The 16,936-nt window shown below is 44.0% G+C and overlaps 1 protein-coding gene across 1 annotated transcript in view; it reads right to left on the reverse strand.

Moving 5' to 3' along the window:
• WWP2 (WW domain containing E3 ubiquitin protein ligase 2) overlaps positions 1-16,936 on the reverse strand; it is a 227,623-nt gene that overhangs the window by 126,789 nt on the left and 83,898 nt on the right. The window contains 1 exon segment of the mRNA XM_029608285.1: positions 1,843-1,964. Within this exon segment, the coding sequence (XP_029464145.1) occupies positions 1,843-1,964 (122 nt within the window).

Below are 16,936 nucleotides of genomic sequence, written 5' to 3' on the forward strand. Positions count from 1 at the left end.
TACCTCCCTTCACACCCCATGCCCTCCCTAACCACGACCCTGCTGCCTCCCTCCATACCACATATCCTCCCCACCCACAGCTCTGCAGCCTTAAGAACATAAGGAATGGCATCAAGGTCCATGAAGCCCAGCATCCCATCCCCTGCAAGTATCCAGTAGATCTCATTCCTGTTACTCGCTCCTAGGAATAGCAATAGCTTTCTTTAGTCCACCTGACCTACTTCACTAAACAATTGATTGTCTTTAACGATTTATTGTAACTGAACCTTTTGTGGCACCTGTTAGAATGTACTATAGTACGCATCCACCTACATTAATTTATGTGCCTATATGTAAACCATTGTGATGGTATAGAAAAGAATTTAAATAAATAAATAAATAAATAAATAAATAAATAAATAAATGTGTTATGCAAGAAACAAAGCACGAGCTAAGGCTGCACTTTATATATCAGTTTATGTTCGACAAGCGCAGACAACACTCTTGTAGGTCCGAAGGTTTTTTGAATTAAATATTTTTAATTTTTGAATATGGCAGCTCCACCGTTTAAATGCAAGAACATTTCAATGCAATTCCACGGGTCCCCCGACACGGACCCCATGTTTCGCCAAACTGGCACTCACTGTTACCTGTTACACTGTATAGAGAAAGAATTAATTCCTATCTGTGCTGTCCCTCCCAATGCAGCTAGTTTGGCGAAACACGGGGTCCGTGTCGGGGGACCCATGGAATTGCATTGAAATGTTCTTGCATTTAAACGGTGGAGCTGCCATATTCAAAAATTAAAAATATTTAATGCAAAAAACCCTTCGGACCTACAAGAGTGTTTTCTGCGCTTGTCGTACATAAACTAATAATATGTTATGGACATTTCCTCCAGGAACCTGTATAAACCTCTTTTGAACTCTGCTATGCTCATCGCCTTGATCACGTCCTCTGGCAACAGATTCCACAGCTTGACAGTGCACTGAGTAAAAAAGTGCTTTCTTTGATTTTTTTAATCTGCTGGTTACTAGTTTCATGGAGTGTCCCCTTGTTTTAGTATTATTTGAAAGGATAAATAACTGTCCTTTATTTACCTGTTCCATCCCACTCATGATTTTATATACCTTCTATCAAATCCCCTCTCAACCGTCTCTTTTCCAATCTGAAGAGTCCTAATCTGCGAAGCCTCTCATCATGGGGAGCCGTCCCATCCCCTTTATCATTTTTATCACCCTCCTCCGTACCTTTTCTACTTCCGCTAAGTCTTTCTTGAGATAGGGCAACCAGAACTGCACACAATATTCAATGTGCAGTTGCACCATGACTCGATACAGAGGCAATATGATATTCTCCATTTTATTCTTCATTCCTTTTTCAGATCATTCCTATTTATGTTTTTGACTGCCACTGCACACTGTCCTTTTCCTAAGAAGTAACTCCCAAGGCAGAATAAAGCATTTTATGCCTGAATTTGGGATTATTTTTCTTTATGTGCATCACTCTGCACTTTTCCACATTAAATTTCATCTGACATTCAGTCTCCTAGTCTCCTACAGCTCCTCACAATACACTGTTGTTACAACTTTGAAAAATTGTATGTCATCTACAGTTTGACCACCTCCCTTGTTGTTCCCTTTTCCAGAAGATTTATGCATATGTTAAATGGCACAGGTCTCTGTGGTACTCAACAAATGACCTCTCTCCATTTGCTTTGCCTCACCCCTCATACCCTCCCCACCCTCGACCACCCACGTGTTGTGGAGCAGGGATGCTGCTGGCAATAAAAGTCCATTAAGTTTGAGCTGCTGAGAGTGGCAGACTTCATTACTGGTAACACTCATGGTTCTTTACACTCACCAGTCCCATTAGCCAGGTCAGTCTGTGCCTTGATCTGATGCCGGTGTTTGTGCCTGATGCTGGCACTCTGATCACCATTCACTGCTGCTATCCTGGGGGATCCTGATGAATCTGTGTGGGTCCTAGACAAAAAGAACAAAAGCAGATCTGGCACTCTGATTCTTTTCAGAGAAGACAGAGGCAACTGGTGCTGTACCATGTGTGGCAGCATACCACCAAGAAAGTATATCTTTGCACATTGTCTGCCCCTTCCCCCATCCCTTCTGTGACAACTGCAGACTCTGCTGGGCTCACTAATTGGGACATTGCAGCCCTCCAAACCTGCAAGCTCTAGCAGGTTCACTGACCAGCTACACAAAGGGCCTCTCTCACGTTGACCAGCTGCATAAAAAGCTTCTCTCATGCTGACCAGCTGTATGAAAAGCCTCTCTTGCGCTGACAAGTTATGCAAAGGGTCTCCCTTGCACTGACCAGCTGCTAAAGGGTCTCCCTCACACTGACAAGCTACATAAAGGATCTCCCTCATGCTGACCAGCTGCGTAAAGGGCCTCTCTCGCGCTGACAATCTATGCAAAGGGCTTCTCTCTCTCTTCTGGCTGCAATCTCCTTTGCATATAATGAGCAAGGAGAGGACAATTTTCAGAAGAATTTGCAGATAGTTAAGCAGTTATGGGGATACTTTTCCCAGGCTGAAAATTACGCTATACAAGCTTGCTACCATTATCTTTAAACTAATTCATAATGATGATATTGCTGGTTAGCTCCGTACTAAGAATTTATAGACCCCACATATTCACTCCACTCTGCTGATAAAAACCTCCTTATGGTTCCCTCTATAAAGCTTGCTCGATTGGATATTTCCTTCTCTGTGGCGGGCCCAATTTATTGGGATTCGCTCATCTCTGGTCGGATGTTACTGTGTGAAAAATATTTTTAAAAGGATTCAAAGAGCTTCCTTTTTAAGGAGGCATTTGCTTCCTTCATAAATTAGTGAAGGCCCTTGTTTTGTCGATTGCTTCTGATGCTACTTCAGGTGCTTCTCGGATGGCGAAGGAGATATTACTAAATACAGATGGTATTGAATCTTTTTTTTTCAATGATTATCTTGCTTTGCTGTTATTTTTATCTTTGCTTTTAAATTATGTATGTAAAATTTTTGCTATCTGCTTCGAAACTTGTGATGTAGCGGGCAACACATTTTTAATAAAACTAAACTACCCTCCCCTCAGAGGACAAAATTGCAGCGTGTGTACCTTTGGCTGTGGGAAGGGCACGCAGGGATTTCATTTTAAAATCCCTGCATATACTTTGTAAGTCCTTGGGCCCTTTTGTACCTGCAGTCTCTGCTGGCCCTGAGTTTTCAAAGGGAAAATACTGTGGGGCATTTCCTTTTGAAAATGAGCTTGTAGGACCTGCAAGCCACTCTGTGGGCTTTCAAAATTGCCCTCTTAGTGACTAATAAAAAGTAAGATCTGGAGCTCACTAACGACTGCACCAAAAAGCAAACTCCCAGATCAGAGGACTGCAGAGGCTGAAAGAAGTCTTCCACTAGCTGGGATCAAACCACCTTCATATCCCCTGGCACTGCATGCAGCTTCAGAGGAGTCTTTAAGCAAGGCAAGGCCTGCACGGATCTGACAAGCAGAGGCTGAACAGATATTGAGCTCCCTTCTACAAGCTGATGCTCTAACTCATTTTTTGATCTTAAAAGTGTTCTCCATATCCACACTACCTGTCCCACTGAGGCTCATGTGTCTCTCAATATTTTTATTAATTTTGTTGTGCCTTGGGCTTGAAAAGTTTGGGAAACACTGCTCTATAGGGTATACAAGTGATTATATACCTGCTAGGATAATGGCATAGTATTTCCAAAGAACCTCTTCCCAATGAGGTCAAGAGTCTTGGACTCGCGGCCTGGTGAAACAGATGCATGCACCTTTAGATCACTTGACCCAAGCATATAGACATCCTTGGGGTGTCAGTCAAATGCCTCCATGATCAACCTGTTCAGCTCCTAATATAGCATCTTGACTAAAAGAACTGTGGGTTGGTTACAGAGGGGACTGAACATCCATGAAAGTCATGTGGAGGAATTCTTCAAAATCCATGGGATTGCCCTTTGAAGATGGTCACAAACCAGCTTCTGTTCAGTAGTTTGGACAGTCCTCCATGCACAGCTATTTTAGAGCATGGAACACTTTGATTACATCCAAGTCCTCAAAGCTATGTGCCAATGAAGAGCACCATGACATTGATGCCTCTAAGGTTCAGCGCTTGATCACTGTGACTCATGATAAGAATCCATTCAGTCTCTAGAATGGTGTCTTGGGAGAAGGCAGGGGGAGTGGGAATTATCCCTGCTGCAGAACCTATCCTTGAATCAAGGGAGTCAAAATGACTGAGGACTGCTTCCGCAAGGTTTGGCTACCAGTACAACTATAGTTGGTTCTCAAAGCCTTTTTGATAGACTTCAAGATCAGCTTTAAGTTGAACTTCCTGTGCTATTCAGGCAGGTTTGGAGCCTCTCCTACTAAGCCTAAACTGAGGGGGTACCTTGGTAAGGAAGCCACACCTGATGATATTGTGGTATTCACTCAAAACACTAACACTTGGCATGACAGTCCATAAGGACCATTTTCTGTGAGCATGCTGAGGACCTCTTGAAACTGCTGATTTACACAGTAACATAATAAATGATGGCAGAAAAATACCCACTGACCCATCTATTGTACCCAGTTATTCCTGTCTACATTGCTAACCATGTTTAGTACTCTAACAACCTGGATAAATGGCCAAACAAGATCTTATTCTTAATCCAATATCCAGCCCACCCAACTTCCCTCTTCCACCATGTCTTACCACCAGGATTTATAATTTTTATTTATTTTATTTATCTGATTTTTTATATTCCACTTTTTGGTACTTCAAAGTGGATTCTGTAGTTACTTCTCTGTACCCAGAGGGCATACAATTTAATTTTGCCCTGAGACAATGGAGGGTAAAGTGACTTGCCCAAGGTCACAAGGAGCAGCAGTGAGATCTGAACCCTGGTCTCCCTGGTTCAAAGCCTACTGCTCTAACCACCAGGCTACTCCTCCACGCCATAATTTAAACAGTTACCAAAACTAGTGAGACTATTGCCTAGACATCTATCCTGCTACCACCAACCTGCCAGTACCAGCCCAGCAGGCCTCTGGGGATCTGCAGCCTGCTGGAACCATAAGGTTCCTTTCTCTGCTGTTTTTGTCCTTATCACCCCTCCCCATGTCTCTGCTCTTGCAATACTGAAACCTTCCCAAACCACTGTCACAGGATAGAACGACAGGTAAAGTCCATTATACACCCCAGCTGATCTCTGGCTTTCAACTCGCTTCTTTGCCACCAGGGATCCTCAGTGTTCATCCCAGGCTTTTTTTTTTATTGTTTTTGTCTCTACTGTCTCCACTAGGAGTCCATTCCATGTATCCACCACCCTTTCCGTAAAGAAATATTTCTGATATTACTTCTGGTCTACCTCCTTGGAGCCTCATACCATGCATGACCTCTTGTTCTAGATTATCAATCGCAATTTTCTAGTGCAACATTTGCAAGATTTGGGTTATGCAAATGGTTTCATTTGTATATAACAAATCAAGTCTTTAAAGTAATTTGGTATCAAGTTGTATCTGCCTCTAAACCATTACTTTTTGGGGTCCAACAGGGCTCTATTGGAGCCCCAATTTTATTCAATTATATTTGGTCTCACAAGCTACTGAAATTCAGGACCATGACATTAGCTATTATATATTATGCAGATGATATTCATCTGGGTGTTTTTACAGAACTTGGTAAACCTGAAAATTGATCTTCATTAAACTCTTGCTTAGCAGCAATTGCTACATGGCTGCAACAGCATAAATTAAAACGTAATCCTCTTAAAACAGAGCCTACCTGGATACGCAGAGCAAACCAACCTTTACTTGGTTTTCCTATTCTGTCTGGAATTCTGATCTAGTCAAGAAATCAGGTCACTTTCTTGGGAGTGAAGTCTGATGCCAAGTTATCCATGGATGACCAAATCTCTGCCGTTGTTGGTCATGTTTTTACTCTTTAAGATTATTGCACTAAATTAGTTTTTTTTTGTAAGTAACAAGGAAATGCACCGATATTTAGTTGTTTAGACTACTGCAACTCCCTTTATCAAGGGTATATTGCTAGGCAGATCAGGTATCTTCAATTAATCCAATGTACTGAAGGGATGCTGCTGTTTGGGGCAAAAATATTTGTCTGGGTTACTTCACTGATTGCCTGTAGCTCAGAGAGTAAGCTTAAAATACTGATCCTTGTTTATAAGGCTCTGTAAAGGGGGACAGTAGTATTGATTTAAGCTGTTTGTATTACTTGATATATTTTATACTGTATTATTAAGATTTTTATTATTAAATTTGTATTATTAAATTTGGCTCTGCATTACTTTTTTAAATTTACTTTATTGAATACAAGTAGTACAAAAATACCAATAAGAGCACACCATTATGCCATATTAAATCTTTGCAGATATCTAGCTACATAAAAGCTCATGGATTTTGAAGGCGGAAGTGACATCATCCCGGGCTATAGCTGCTTGAACTGTTAGCTCCCGATCTCATCTTCATACATCCCCAAGATTTAGTGATGTGTTGCTTACCTTTAGCAGTAATTTACAGAAAAGACCCGGCTGATCACGATGATGGCATCCCAGAAAAAGAAAACTGATGTGAAACAGTTTTCTTATGCCGGGGTGTTGGCGTGTGAGGAAGAGGCCTAGACAGCAAGGCTATGGCAGATCATGAGGAGCCAGCGGCTGCAAGTGGAGTGTCTGTTCCCAAAACTGGTGAGGCATCACCTTGGCGAGAATTCCAGCAATGGTTTAAGGAGCTACATGCTGATATATTGGCAATCAAGGAGGAGATCATTAATTCTGTGACTGAGATAAAAGGTGATTTGCTTGAACTAGGGAAAAGAGTGGGAGAGGCCAAGATGTGACTAGACGATAACACTGCAGAGATGACACAGTTTCAAGAGGCTTGCGATAAAATGGCCATCAGACAAGGAGAGATTCATGACGGCTGGAGGATCTTGAGAACTGTATGAGGAGAGCTCATTTATGATTTTGGGGGTCCCTGATCCCCTGGAATTTGGAGACTGCTTTCAAGTGGTGGACAGCATTTGTATGTTGCTGTAAGGTTCAGAAGATCAAAAGGCTGTTATACCCAAGGTACAGTACAGCTGGAGCGGGTTCATTGGGCTCTGTGGACTCCCCGAGGCAATTTGCCTACAGACATTGTGGCCTGCTTTCATGATTTTCCCATAAAGGAAAAGATGATGTTGGCAGCACGACGAAGGGGACCCATTACTTGGAGAGGTCATAGAGTGGAGGTTTTGCAGGAACTTTCATCTATTACCATACCTAAAAGGAGAGACTTCAAGGGAATTCTATCAGAGCTACGCAATTGTAATTTGGGCTATTGATGGCTGTTCCCATTTGCGCTCAGTTTTACTATTGAGGGAGTTAACTCTAAGGTTCGCACAGTGCCTGAAGCAGTGGAGATCATGAAGGCTGCTGGAATGGACTTTTCTAAAGCGCCATTGGGGCCCATGTTCCAGACAGTTGAGAGTTGGTACGACGCCTTCCAGATGGCAGAGAGTGGCAAATGGAGAAAGGAGGCTGAAGCGTCAACCGAGTGGATCACTTGCACAACTGTCTCTCACAGGACAGTCCATCCCGAATTACATTATGTCTATTATGAGTGGCATTTTTGACCATTGGTCTGCCATATGGCTATTGCTGACTTTTCTTTTTCTATGTTAAAAACTGCTGTAAAGGGATTTATAATTGGGGATGCTGATACAAGCAGGATTCTGGATTCAGAATCTTTATTTTGATTTGATGGTCGGGGGTGGAGTCAAGTAGGAGGCCCAGATGACGTCATTCCTTATGGATGAGAATGGCCACTACAGGGAGTGGTGATGTGTCTTGGTGGGGGGTGGTATAGTAACAGGATTGCAATGGAGGCTAATTTGGTTACAGGGTGAGTTCACTTGGAGATAGGGGGCCTTAGTGGTTCTCAGTGCACATTTGAGGAGAAGATTAGTTTTTTGTTATGGGAACATTAAAGATTATCTCGCTTAATACCAAGAGGATGAATTCTCCAGGCAAGAGACACTTATTTTTTCAAGACATGGAACGTTTGCAGGCCTCTGTGAGACACATCTTAGACGGCATAATGAGGGGTTACTTAGATCTCAGCAGTTCCCTAAATAATGTTTAGCTTCTGCACCAGTATGCCATAAATACTGTGGGGTGGGCATTTTATTCTCTACACATTTGGTGGTGGATGTTAAGGCTACATTGAAAGATACTGAGGGGAGATTTATTGCACTAATTATACAGTACTTTGTTTGCTATGGTAAATGTTTATGCTCCCAACTCAGGGCAAGGTTCTTTTTTAAATAAAATCTCTGGGATAATGTCAGATTGGGCTGAGGGTCACTTAATCATTGGAGGGGATTTTAATCTTACTTGCTACCCATTCTTAGATAATTCCAAAAGAGAGTCTGCAGGATCTCGTGTTTCCCACATAGCCCTTAAACATCTGATGATCAGATAGGAGATTAGTTGATATCTGGCATATAAAACATCCAACATTTCATAATTACACTTTTTTTCTCTAAAGCTCACCTGTCTTATTCTAGACTGGATTATCTCTTAATTGATAAAACACTGGTAACAGGTCAGTGGATGAGGGTATGGGTAGCATAACATGGTCCGACCATGCTCCTATCTGGATTTCATTTGGTTTTTCCCAGGTTGGTAAGGATAGGAAATCCTGGCACTTAAACAATAGTTTACTTGATGATGCAAACTATAGGGATAAACTGGAGACAGAGATCAGGGAATATTTTTTGGATAATGAGACTGGAGATTGTGGTCCAGTTACTTTATAGGAATGCATGAAGACTGTGGTTAGGGGTAAATTGATTTCTAGAGCCACTTTTGTTAAACAAGAGAACTCAACTGGAATTACATCAAAAAATTGCCAAATGGGAACTGTTACATAAAAGATCATTAGATCCTGATTTATGGGGTAAATTAGAACCTCACTGCAAGGCCCAGAGAGCAGGGACTGCAAGGCTTAAGTAGCCCTGCATCCTCTGACGTCACCCGAGGGAGGAACCAAGTTCCCCCGCGCCTGGCCCTTTAAATGTGCAGCCGAGGCGCGCGTGTGCGCCTAGGGGGCGGAGCCAGCCGCGGCGAGACGCCGGCTGCTCCGCCGGAGCAGGAGCGTGGCGGCCGAAGGAGGCACAGGCCCGGGCGAGGTGCGCCGGCAGCAGGGGAGCGGCGGCAAAGGTGCCTGGAGGCCCGGGGAGGGCAGAGCGGACCCAGACGCCCGGCGAGGTAGGCGGCGCTCCCGGGGCCGACCCGGGACCGCAACAGTACCCCCCCTCCTACGCCCCCTCCCGGGAGGCCGCGGCTTGCCCGGGTGCCCGGAATGGAACTGGCGAAGAAGGTCCTTATCCAGGATATGTGAAGAGGGTTCCCAGGAATTCTCCTCTGGGCCATATCCCTCCCACGACAGAAGGTATTCCTACCAATGGCGGCGAAAACGGACATCCAACACTTCTTTCACTGTATAGGTCGCTTCCTGGTCTGATGAGATATCTGTGGGCTCTGGCGGAGGAGCCCGGAATCGGGAGAGAACCAGTGGCTTCAGTAAAGACACATGGAAGACATCATGGATCTTGAGGGTCGAAGGCAGTCGTAGCCTATAGGACACTGCCCCAATACGTTCGGCCACCGGGAAGGGTCCAATATAATGAGGCGCCAATCTCATGGAGGGAGTCCGCAATTGGAGGTGTTTGGTGCTCAACCACACTCTAGATCCGGGTAAGAAGACCGGAACGGCCCGTCGAGACCGATCCGCGTACTGCTTGAAGCGGGCTGCGGTCCTACTAAGTTTCTCCTGGGTGGTGTGCCAGAGGTGGCGGAGCTGGCTGGCCGTCAGTTGCGCCGCTGGAGAAGAGAGTTGTAGAGATAATGGTAGCGGAGGCTTGGGAACCCTCCCATAGACCATCTGGAAGGGAGGTTGTAACGTAGCGGAGTGTTTGTGGCGATTATAAGAAAACAGCCCATGGTAAGAGAGAGACCCAATTGTCTTGGAGGTCTCCAACGAAGGCTCGAAGGAAGGTTTTCAGGGTGCGGTTAGTCCGTTCCACTTGTCCGTTGCTCTGAGGGTGAAATGCTGTGGTGAAATCCAATTGTATCCCGAATTTCCTACACAGTGCCCTCCAGTATTTGGCTGTGAACTGGGGACCCCGGTCCGAGGTAATGTGCGAGGGCAATCCGTGTAATCGAAAAATATGATGGACGAACAGGTCGGCCAGTTCTGGAGCCGTGGGCAGCTTGGCAAGAGGCACAAAGTGGGCCATTTTCGAAAACCGGTCAACCGTGACCCAAATTACGGTTTTACCCTCTGACGGAGGCAGTTCCACGATGAAATCTGTGGAAAGGTGTGACCATGGTTCTGTGGGAATAGGAAGCGGCTGGAGCAGGCCCCAGGGGCGGCCCGGTAGTGGTTTCTGCTGTGCGCACGTGGGACACGATTGGACGTAGTGCCGGACATCTTCCTTGACCCGTGGCCACCAACAGAACTCTGTTAGAAGCTCAAGAGTCCGAGCAATGCCTGGGTGACCAGCTGTCAGAGAATCGTGCGCCCACGCTAGGACCCTCCTTCGTGAACGGGCTGGAACTACCGTCTTCCCAGCTGGCCCTAGGTCTGTGGCCACCAGTTGAACCTTGGCCGGGTCCAGAATGAATTGGGGAGCTTCCAAGCCATCCTCAACTTCCGTGGCGCGAGAGAGGGCATCAGCCCTAATGTTCTTGGCCGCGGGTCGATAATGAAGAGAGAAGTCGAATCGACTAAAAAAAAGAGACCAGCGTGCCTGCCGGGGATTGAGCCTCTGGGCGCGGGACAGGTATTCCAGATTTTTGTGGTCAGTGTAAACTATGATGGGATGCTGAGCTCCCTCCAGCCACTGGCGCCACTCCTCGAAGGCTAACTTAATGGCCAGCAATTCTTTGTCGCCTATGCCGTAGTTTCTGCGGGCGAAAACTTGCGGGAGAAGTAAGAGCAGGGCCAGGACTTGCCATTCTTGGCGGTCTGGAGCAGCACAGCCCCCACCGCAATGTTTGAAGCATCCACCTCTATAATGAACTGGCGCTGAGGATCAGGATGGCGGAGACAAGTGTCCTGCAGAAAGGCCTCCTTGAGATCTTGGAAGGCCTGTACAGCGGTGGAAGGCCACCTTCGCGCATCCGCACCCTTACGAGTGAGGGCTGTCAGGGGAGCCACCAGGCTGGAGTAGTGCGGAATAAACTTTGCCCACCAAATCTAGTATGGTTCCCATATTGTTTGAAAGATGTTTAATGTCTTATTTTGCACTGCCGTTAAGTTTCCCATATAACATACATTGTCCAATCTTCGCGTAAGGGACTCAAAGCATACTAACATAAAAATGACAGCAGATAAAGACCAAATGGTCCATTTAGACTGCCCAGTAATTTGTTTATGATAGTAATTGTCACTCCGTGCAGGTTACCCCCATTCTGTTAAGGTAGCAACTGCCGCTCTGTGCAAGTTACCCCCATTCTGTTACGGTAGTAACTACCACTCTGTGCAGGTTACTTCCATGTTTCTGTTAAGCGTAGCAACTGTCGCTACGTGCAAGTGTTCTGTTAAGGGCAGTAGTTGCCATTCCATGCAGGTTACCCCCATTCTGTTACGGAAGTAACTGCCACTCTGTGCAGATTACCCCCATATGTTTTGTTAAGGGTAGTAACTGCCATTCCATGCGGGTTACTTCATGCATGCTGTTAAGGGTAGTAGCTGCCACTCCATGCAGGTTACCCCATTCTGTTTTTGTTTTGTTTTTTTATTATTTATTTATAACTTTTTTCAATAAATCACATAACATTGATTTAAGAAATTCACAAAAATACATTGGTTTGACGTTGTGGAAATCTAGACCATCATAAACAAGAATCATTCAAGATTATTATATTATACAGTCTAACTCAATTATCATTTCAAAACAGCATTGAGAGAGTTGCGTGATATCCACAAATTTGGGGAGATATTTAGGAAACAGTATCTAATGGAATAAGAAAAACAATACATATCCCTGCTATTCTCTAACTTATTTTTAAACTTTAGGCAAGGGAGATGAAGTAGTTAATTTTTTCTGATCTAGAAAACTTTTTAAATGGTCAGGAGTAAAGAAAATATATATTTCATCTTGCTTTTTAATAAAACATTTACAAGGGAATCTCAAAGCAAAGGAAAAACCTATCGAAATAACATCTTGGCGAAGTCCTAAAAAGGCTTTCCGCCTAACTTGAGTGGATGCGGATAAATCTGGAAACACTTTAATCATTTTCCCCTGATAATTGATGGGGTATTTGCTGAAATACTTTTTCATGACTTGACTGATGTCATTTACTGAAGCAAATGTTACCAGCAAAGTGCCCCAATCAATGACCTGGGCACTAGAATCCTCTAAGAAATTTGTTAGATCTCCTTGAAACATTTGTTCAGATCTTTGCAAAACTTCATTTCTAGACTTAGGAAGGAAATAAAAATTAGTTATAATAACAGATTGATCTTCAACACCAAGCTTTTCAGCAAGAAACTTTTTTAAGGAAATTAAGGGGCCTTCACCAATTATTCTGGGAAAATTTAGAAACCTTAAATTTAAATGTTTAGCATTATTTTCCAAATTTTCAATCCTACGTGCAGCATTATCTCTATCTTTGACCACTGCTACGTGAAATTCTTGATGTTTCTTTTCATTTACTTCAAGTATCTTTATTCTCTCTAATGAATCTTTAATTTGTTTTTGAGTTTGGTAAAATTCTTTTTGATTTCCAGTAGCTATCCCATCCACTTTAGTTTCTAACCCTTTAATCTTTTCTAACACTCCGGCCATCATCTCCCATAGATTGTCTAAAGCGACCACTGCAGGTCGTTCGGGCGGGATAGGGGGTGATCCGTTGGTCAGTTGGTCAGACAGTGGGGTTGTTATTCCTCCTTCTGCTCCTTGAACACCCAGCGCTGCCTGAATGTCCAAGCCCATGTTGCGGGTTACCAACATTCCCGCATCCGGGCTAGGACAGATGACTTGAACAGGAGCTTCTCCTTTACTCCCTTCCCCATCTCTCTGCGCAGGTGGCAGTCCTACATGAGGACTGAGGGAGGCCTCCTCTGTCGGCATAGACAGTCCTCCCTGACTGTCTAGCACAACAGGCTCCTCAGTTCCAACCCTTCCAAATGCAGAGGAAGTCAAGAAGTGAGTAATCTCAGATTGTATAGGAGAGGGTAAGGGGAGGGAAGGGAACACCCTCACCTTGCCTTTCCTTTTAGGAGGCATATTTAATGTTGGAAACAATTTAAACTGAAGTCACTCATTATCTTGTCTATGTATTGATAATTTAATATCATGCATGATAGTCCGTGAAAGAGCAGGAGGAGAAGGGAAAAAAAGTACCTTAAAAGTTTGTTTCCAAGTCAATAGACCCCAGGCGAAATCAGGCGAGACCAGGCAAAGCCTAATCGCGCGCGCCTCTTAGGCACACGCGGCTTTGGCGACGCACCGCACACAGCCCGATTTTGTAGGGCTTCCAGTTTCTCTCCAGGTCCGTCCTTGAGAAGTATGCCTGAACAGAAAACCAACATTGGAGAAGGAAATCCCAGAAGCCTCTGCGTGTCTTTGGCCTGCATGGACTGAGTGACTTTCTGAGCATGGATATCTGCAGGCAAGCTAACACCAGACAGGTGATGTCCATTCATAGAGTCACCACAGGGGAGCTTCAGGCACTATTCTCAGGAGTTTGTAATCCACACAGTTACAGACGTGTTGATTGTCTTGACCAGTAACAGTTTACCAGAACAAAGAAAGTCATGGGAAATGGGCTACACATCCTGGGAAGCCAATCAGGATAGTTAGCGATGATTTAATCATGCAGTTGACATCACAACTTATGTAAATGATCCTTTGGGCAGTCATGCAAGTCTCTAGAACCTTCTACCCTGTATTTGAATGTTATCTATAAAACAAGGATCACTTTCTGTATACAGAGAGATGCTGGTCAGTTTGAAAGACTAAGGGCACCCAGTACCCAGCATCTCCCGAGAACACTTATATTGACTAATACACATACATTATACTTTTTACTGAGTCGTGTCCCTGGCCATAAGCACAGAGTAAGTTTAACACCCTCTGACGTCACTGGAGGCTCAGCTGATTGAGTTACCGTTGGGCTGCTAGGCCACCCCTCGCCCCGGAGTTTCCTCAGCTGGAACGGCAAGTTAGAATCTCCTGCACCGTCTCTCTCACTCGCTCAGGGTTTCGCCGCACACAGCCCGATTTTGTAGGGCTTCCTGTTTCTCTCCGGGTCCGCCCTCTGACGTCACTGGAGGCTCAGCTGATTGAGTTACCGTCGGGCTGCTAGGCCACCGCTCGCCCCGGAGTTTCCTCAGCTGGAACGGCAAGTTAGAATCTCCTGCACCGTCTCTCTCACTCTCTCCTGGTTACCCCATTCTGTTAAGGTAGTAACTGCTGCTCTGTGCAGGTTACCCCTATATGTTCTGTTAAGGGTAGTAACTGCCATTCCACGCGGGTTACCTCGTGCATGCTGTTAAGGGTAGTAGCTGCCACTCCATGCAGGTTACCCCCATTCTGTAAAGATAATAACTGTCGCTTCGTGCAGGTTACGCCCATGCAGAAATGTTACACCATCCCTTTCTTTAAGCCTTTAGGGATAAGAACATAAGAATATAAGAAATTCCCATGCTGGGTCAGACCAAGGGTCCATCAAGCCCAGCATCCCGTCTCCAACAGAGGCCAAACTAGGCCACAAGAACCTGGCAATTACCCAAACACCAAGAAGATCCCATGCTACTGATGCAATCAATAGCAGTGGCTATTCCCTAAGTAAACTTGATCAATAGCTGCTAATGGACTTCTCCTCCAAGAACTTATCCAAACCTTTTTTGAACCCAGCTACACTAACTGCACTAACCACATCCTCTGGCAACAAATTCCAGAGCTTTATTGTGCGTTGAGTGAAAAAGAATTTTCTCCGATTAGTCTTGAATGTGCTACTTGCTAACTTCATGGAGTGCCCCCTAGTCATTCTATTATATGAAAGAGTAAATAGTCAATTCACATTTACCTGTTCTAGACCTCTCATGATTTTAAAGACCTCTATCATATCCCCCCTCAGCCGTCTCTTCTCCAAGCTGAACAGCATGCACTACCTCCTGTGTATGCAAATATTTCTCATGCATATTCATTAGGGATACCCTGAAAACCCGACTGGCTGGGGGGTGCCTGTAGAACCAGTTTGCTCTATGCAGTCCAGTATCTTTCTGGCTTTAGCTATCGCCTTGTCACTATTTATTTATTCATTTTTGTTCCACAATTTCCATCAGTTCAACACGGATTACATCATAAAACATACATAATATTTATACATACACCATAAAACAATAAAAAGATCATTAAAAAATTCAATCTAAATACACTTGACAAAATAAAAAAGCTTTTGTTTCCTAAATTTTAAGTATCCTGGTTCCTGTCATATATTGAGGAATACAGTTCCATAATTTTGTGATAGACATAGAAAATGTACATTTAAAAGTAGTTTGTAGTCGAATTTGATTATTTGAAGGTAAAACAAGTAAATTTTGAGCAGAAGAGTATAAACAACTGTGGGAGCATACCAGTGTGAGAATCTAAATAAATCAATGTATGTGCCACAGTTAAAATGTTGAATTGTACTCTCTCTTGCATAGTTAGCCAATGTAATTCTTTTTTAAATGGAGTCAAACTTACTCCACAAGACAATTTATATAATATTTGGCAGCAGCATTTAGTACTAGGTCTAAGATTCACATCAAATACTTTGGTAATCCTAAGTACATTGCTTTGTTGCCTTCAGATCGCCAGACACAATCACCCCTCCCCCCCGGTCCATGCACGATAGTCTTTTGACCCCATCACATACAGCTCTTTTGAATAACCACACCCCAGGTGCATTACTCTGCACTTCTTAGAACTGAATCGCAGCTGCTAAATCTTCCCCTATTCTTCAAGTTGTTTTAAATGACTTTTCATTTTCTTTGCTCCTTCAGGTGCGCCACTCTGTTGCAGATCTTAGTATAATCCACAAAAAGGCAAACTTTTCCTTCTAACCCCGGGATGGCAAACTCCAGTCCTCAAGTGCTACAAACAGGCCAGGTTTTCAGGATATCTACAATGAATATGCATGAGAAAGATGTTCATGCACTGCCTCCACTGTATGCAAATCTATCTCATGCATATTCATTGTGGATATCCTGAAAACCTGGTCTGTTTGTGGTACTCGAGGACTGGAGTTTGCCATCCCTGCTCTAACCTCTCTGTAATGTCACTCACGAAGATACTGAACAGTACCAGTCCTAAAACCGATCCTCAAGGCACTCTAGTTAACACCGTTCTCTCATCAGAGTGGGGGTCCATTTACCATTACACATTGTTTCCTGTCAGTCAACCAGTTAGTAATCCACTCAACCATCTTGGATCTCAACCCAAGCTTATCATTTTATTCATGAGCCTCTTATCTGGAACTGTATCGAAAGTTTTGCTGAAATCCAAGTAAATCACAGAGTGCTCTTCCTTGATCCAGTTCTCTAGTCACCCAATCAAAAAGTCAATTAGATTTGTCTGGAAAGACCTTCCCCTGGTGAACTCATGCTGCCTCGGGTCCTGCAACCCACCGGATTGTAAATAGTTCAATATCCTTTCCTTCAGCAGAGTCTCCATTAATTTTCCCATCACAGAGGTGAGGCTAACTGGTCTTTATACAGTGTACAAAGTCATTGTTATATCCAAAATATCATAAATCACATCCTTTACCATAGCCCAAAAAGGTTGGATTTCTCCACATTTCCACCATATATACCAAAGGATACTCACCCCCCACCCCACATTTTCACCAACAGCCCTCTGAAATAGCACTGAACCTTTTATGTAACCT

Source organism: Rhinatrema bivittatum, chromosome 7, assembly GCF_901001135.1.
Source record: "Rhinatrema bivittatum chromosome 7, aRhiBiv1.1, whole genome shotgun sequence".
Taxonomy (NCBI): Eukaryota; Metazoa; Chordata; class Amphibia; order Gymnophiona; family Rhinatrematidae; genus Rhinatrema; species Rhinatrema bivittatum.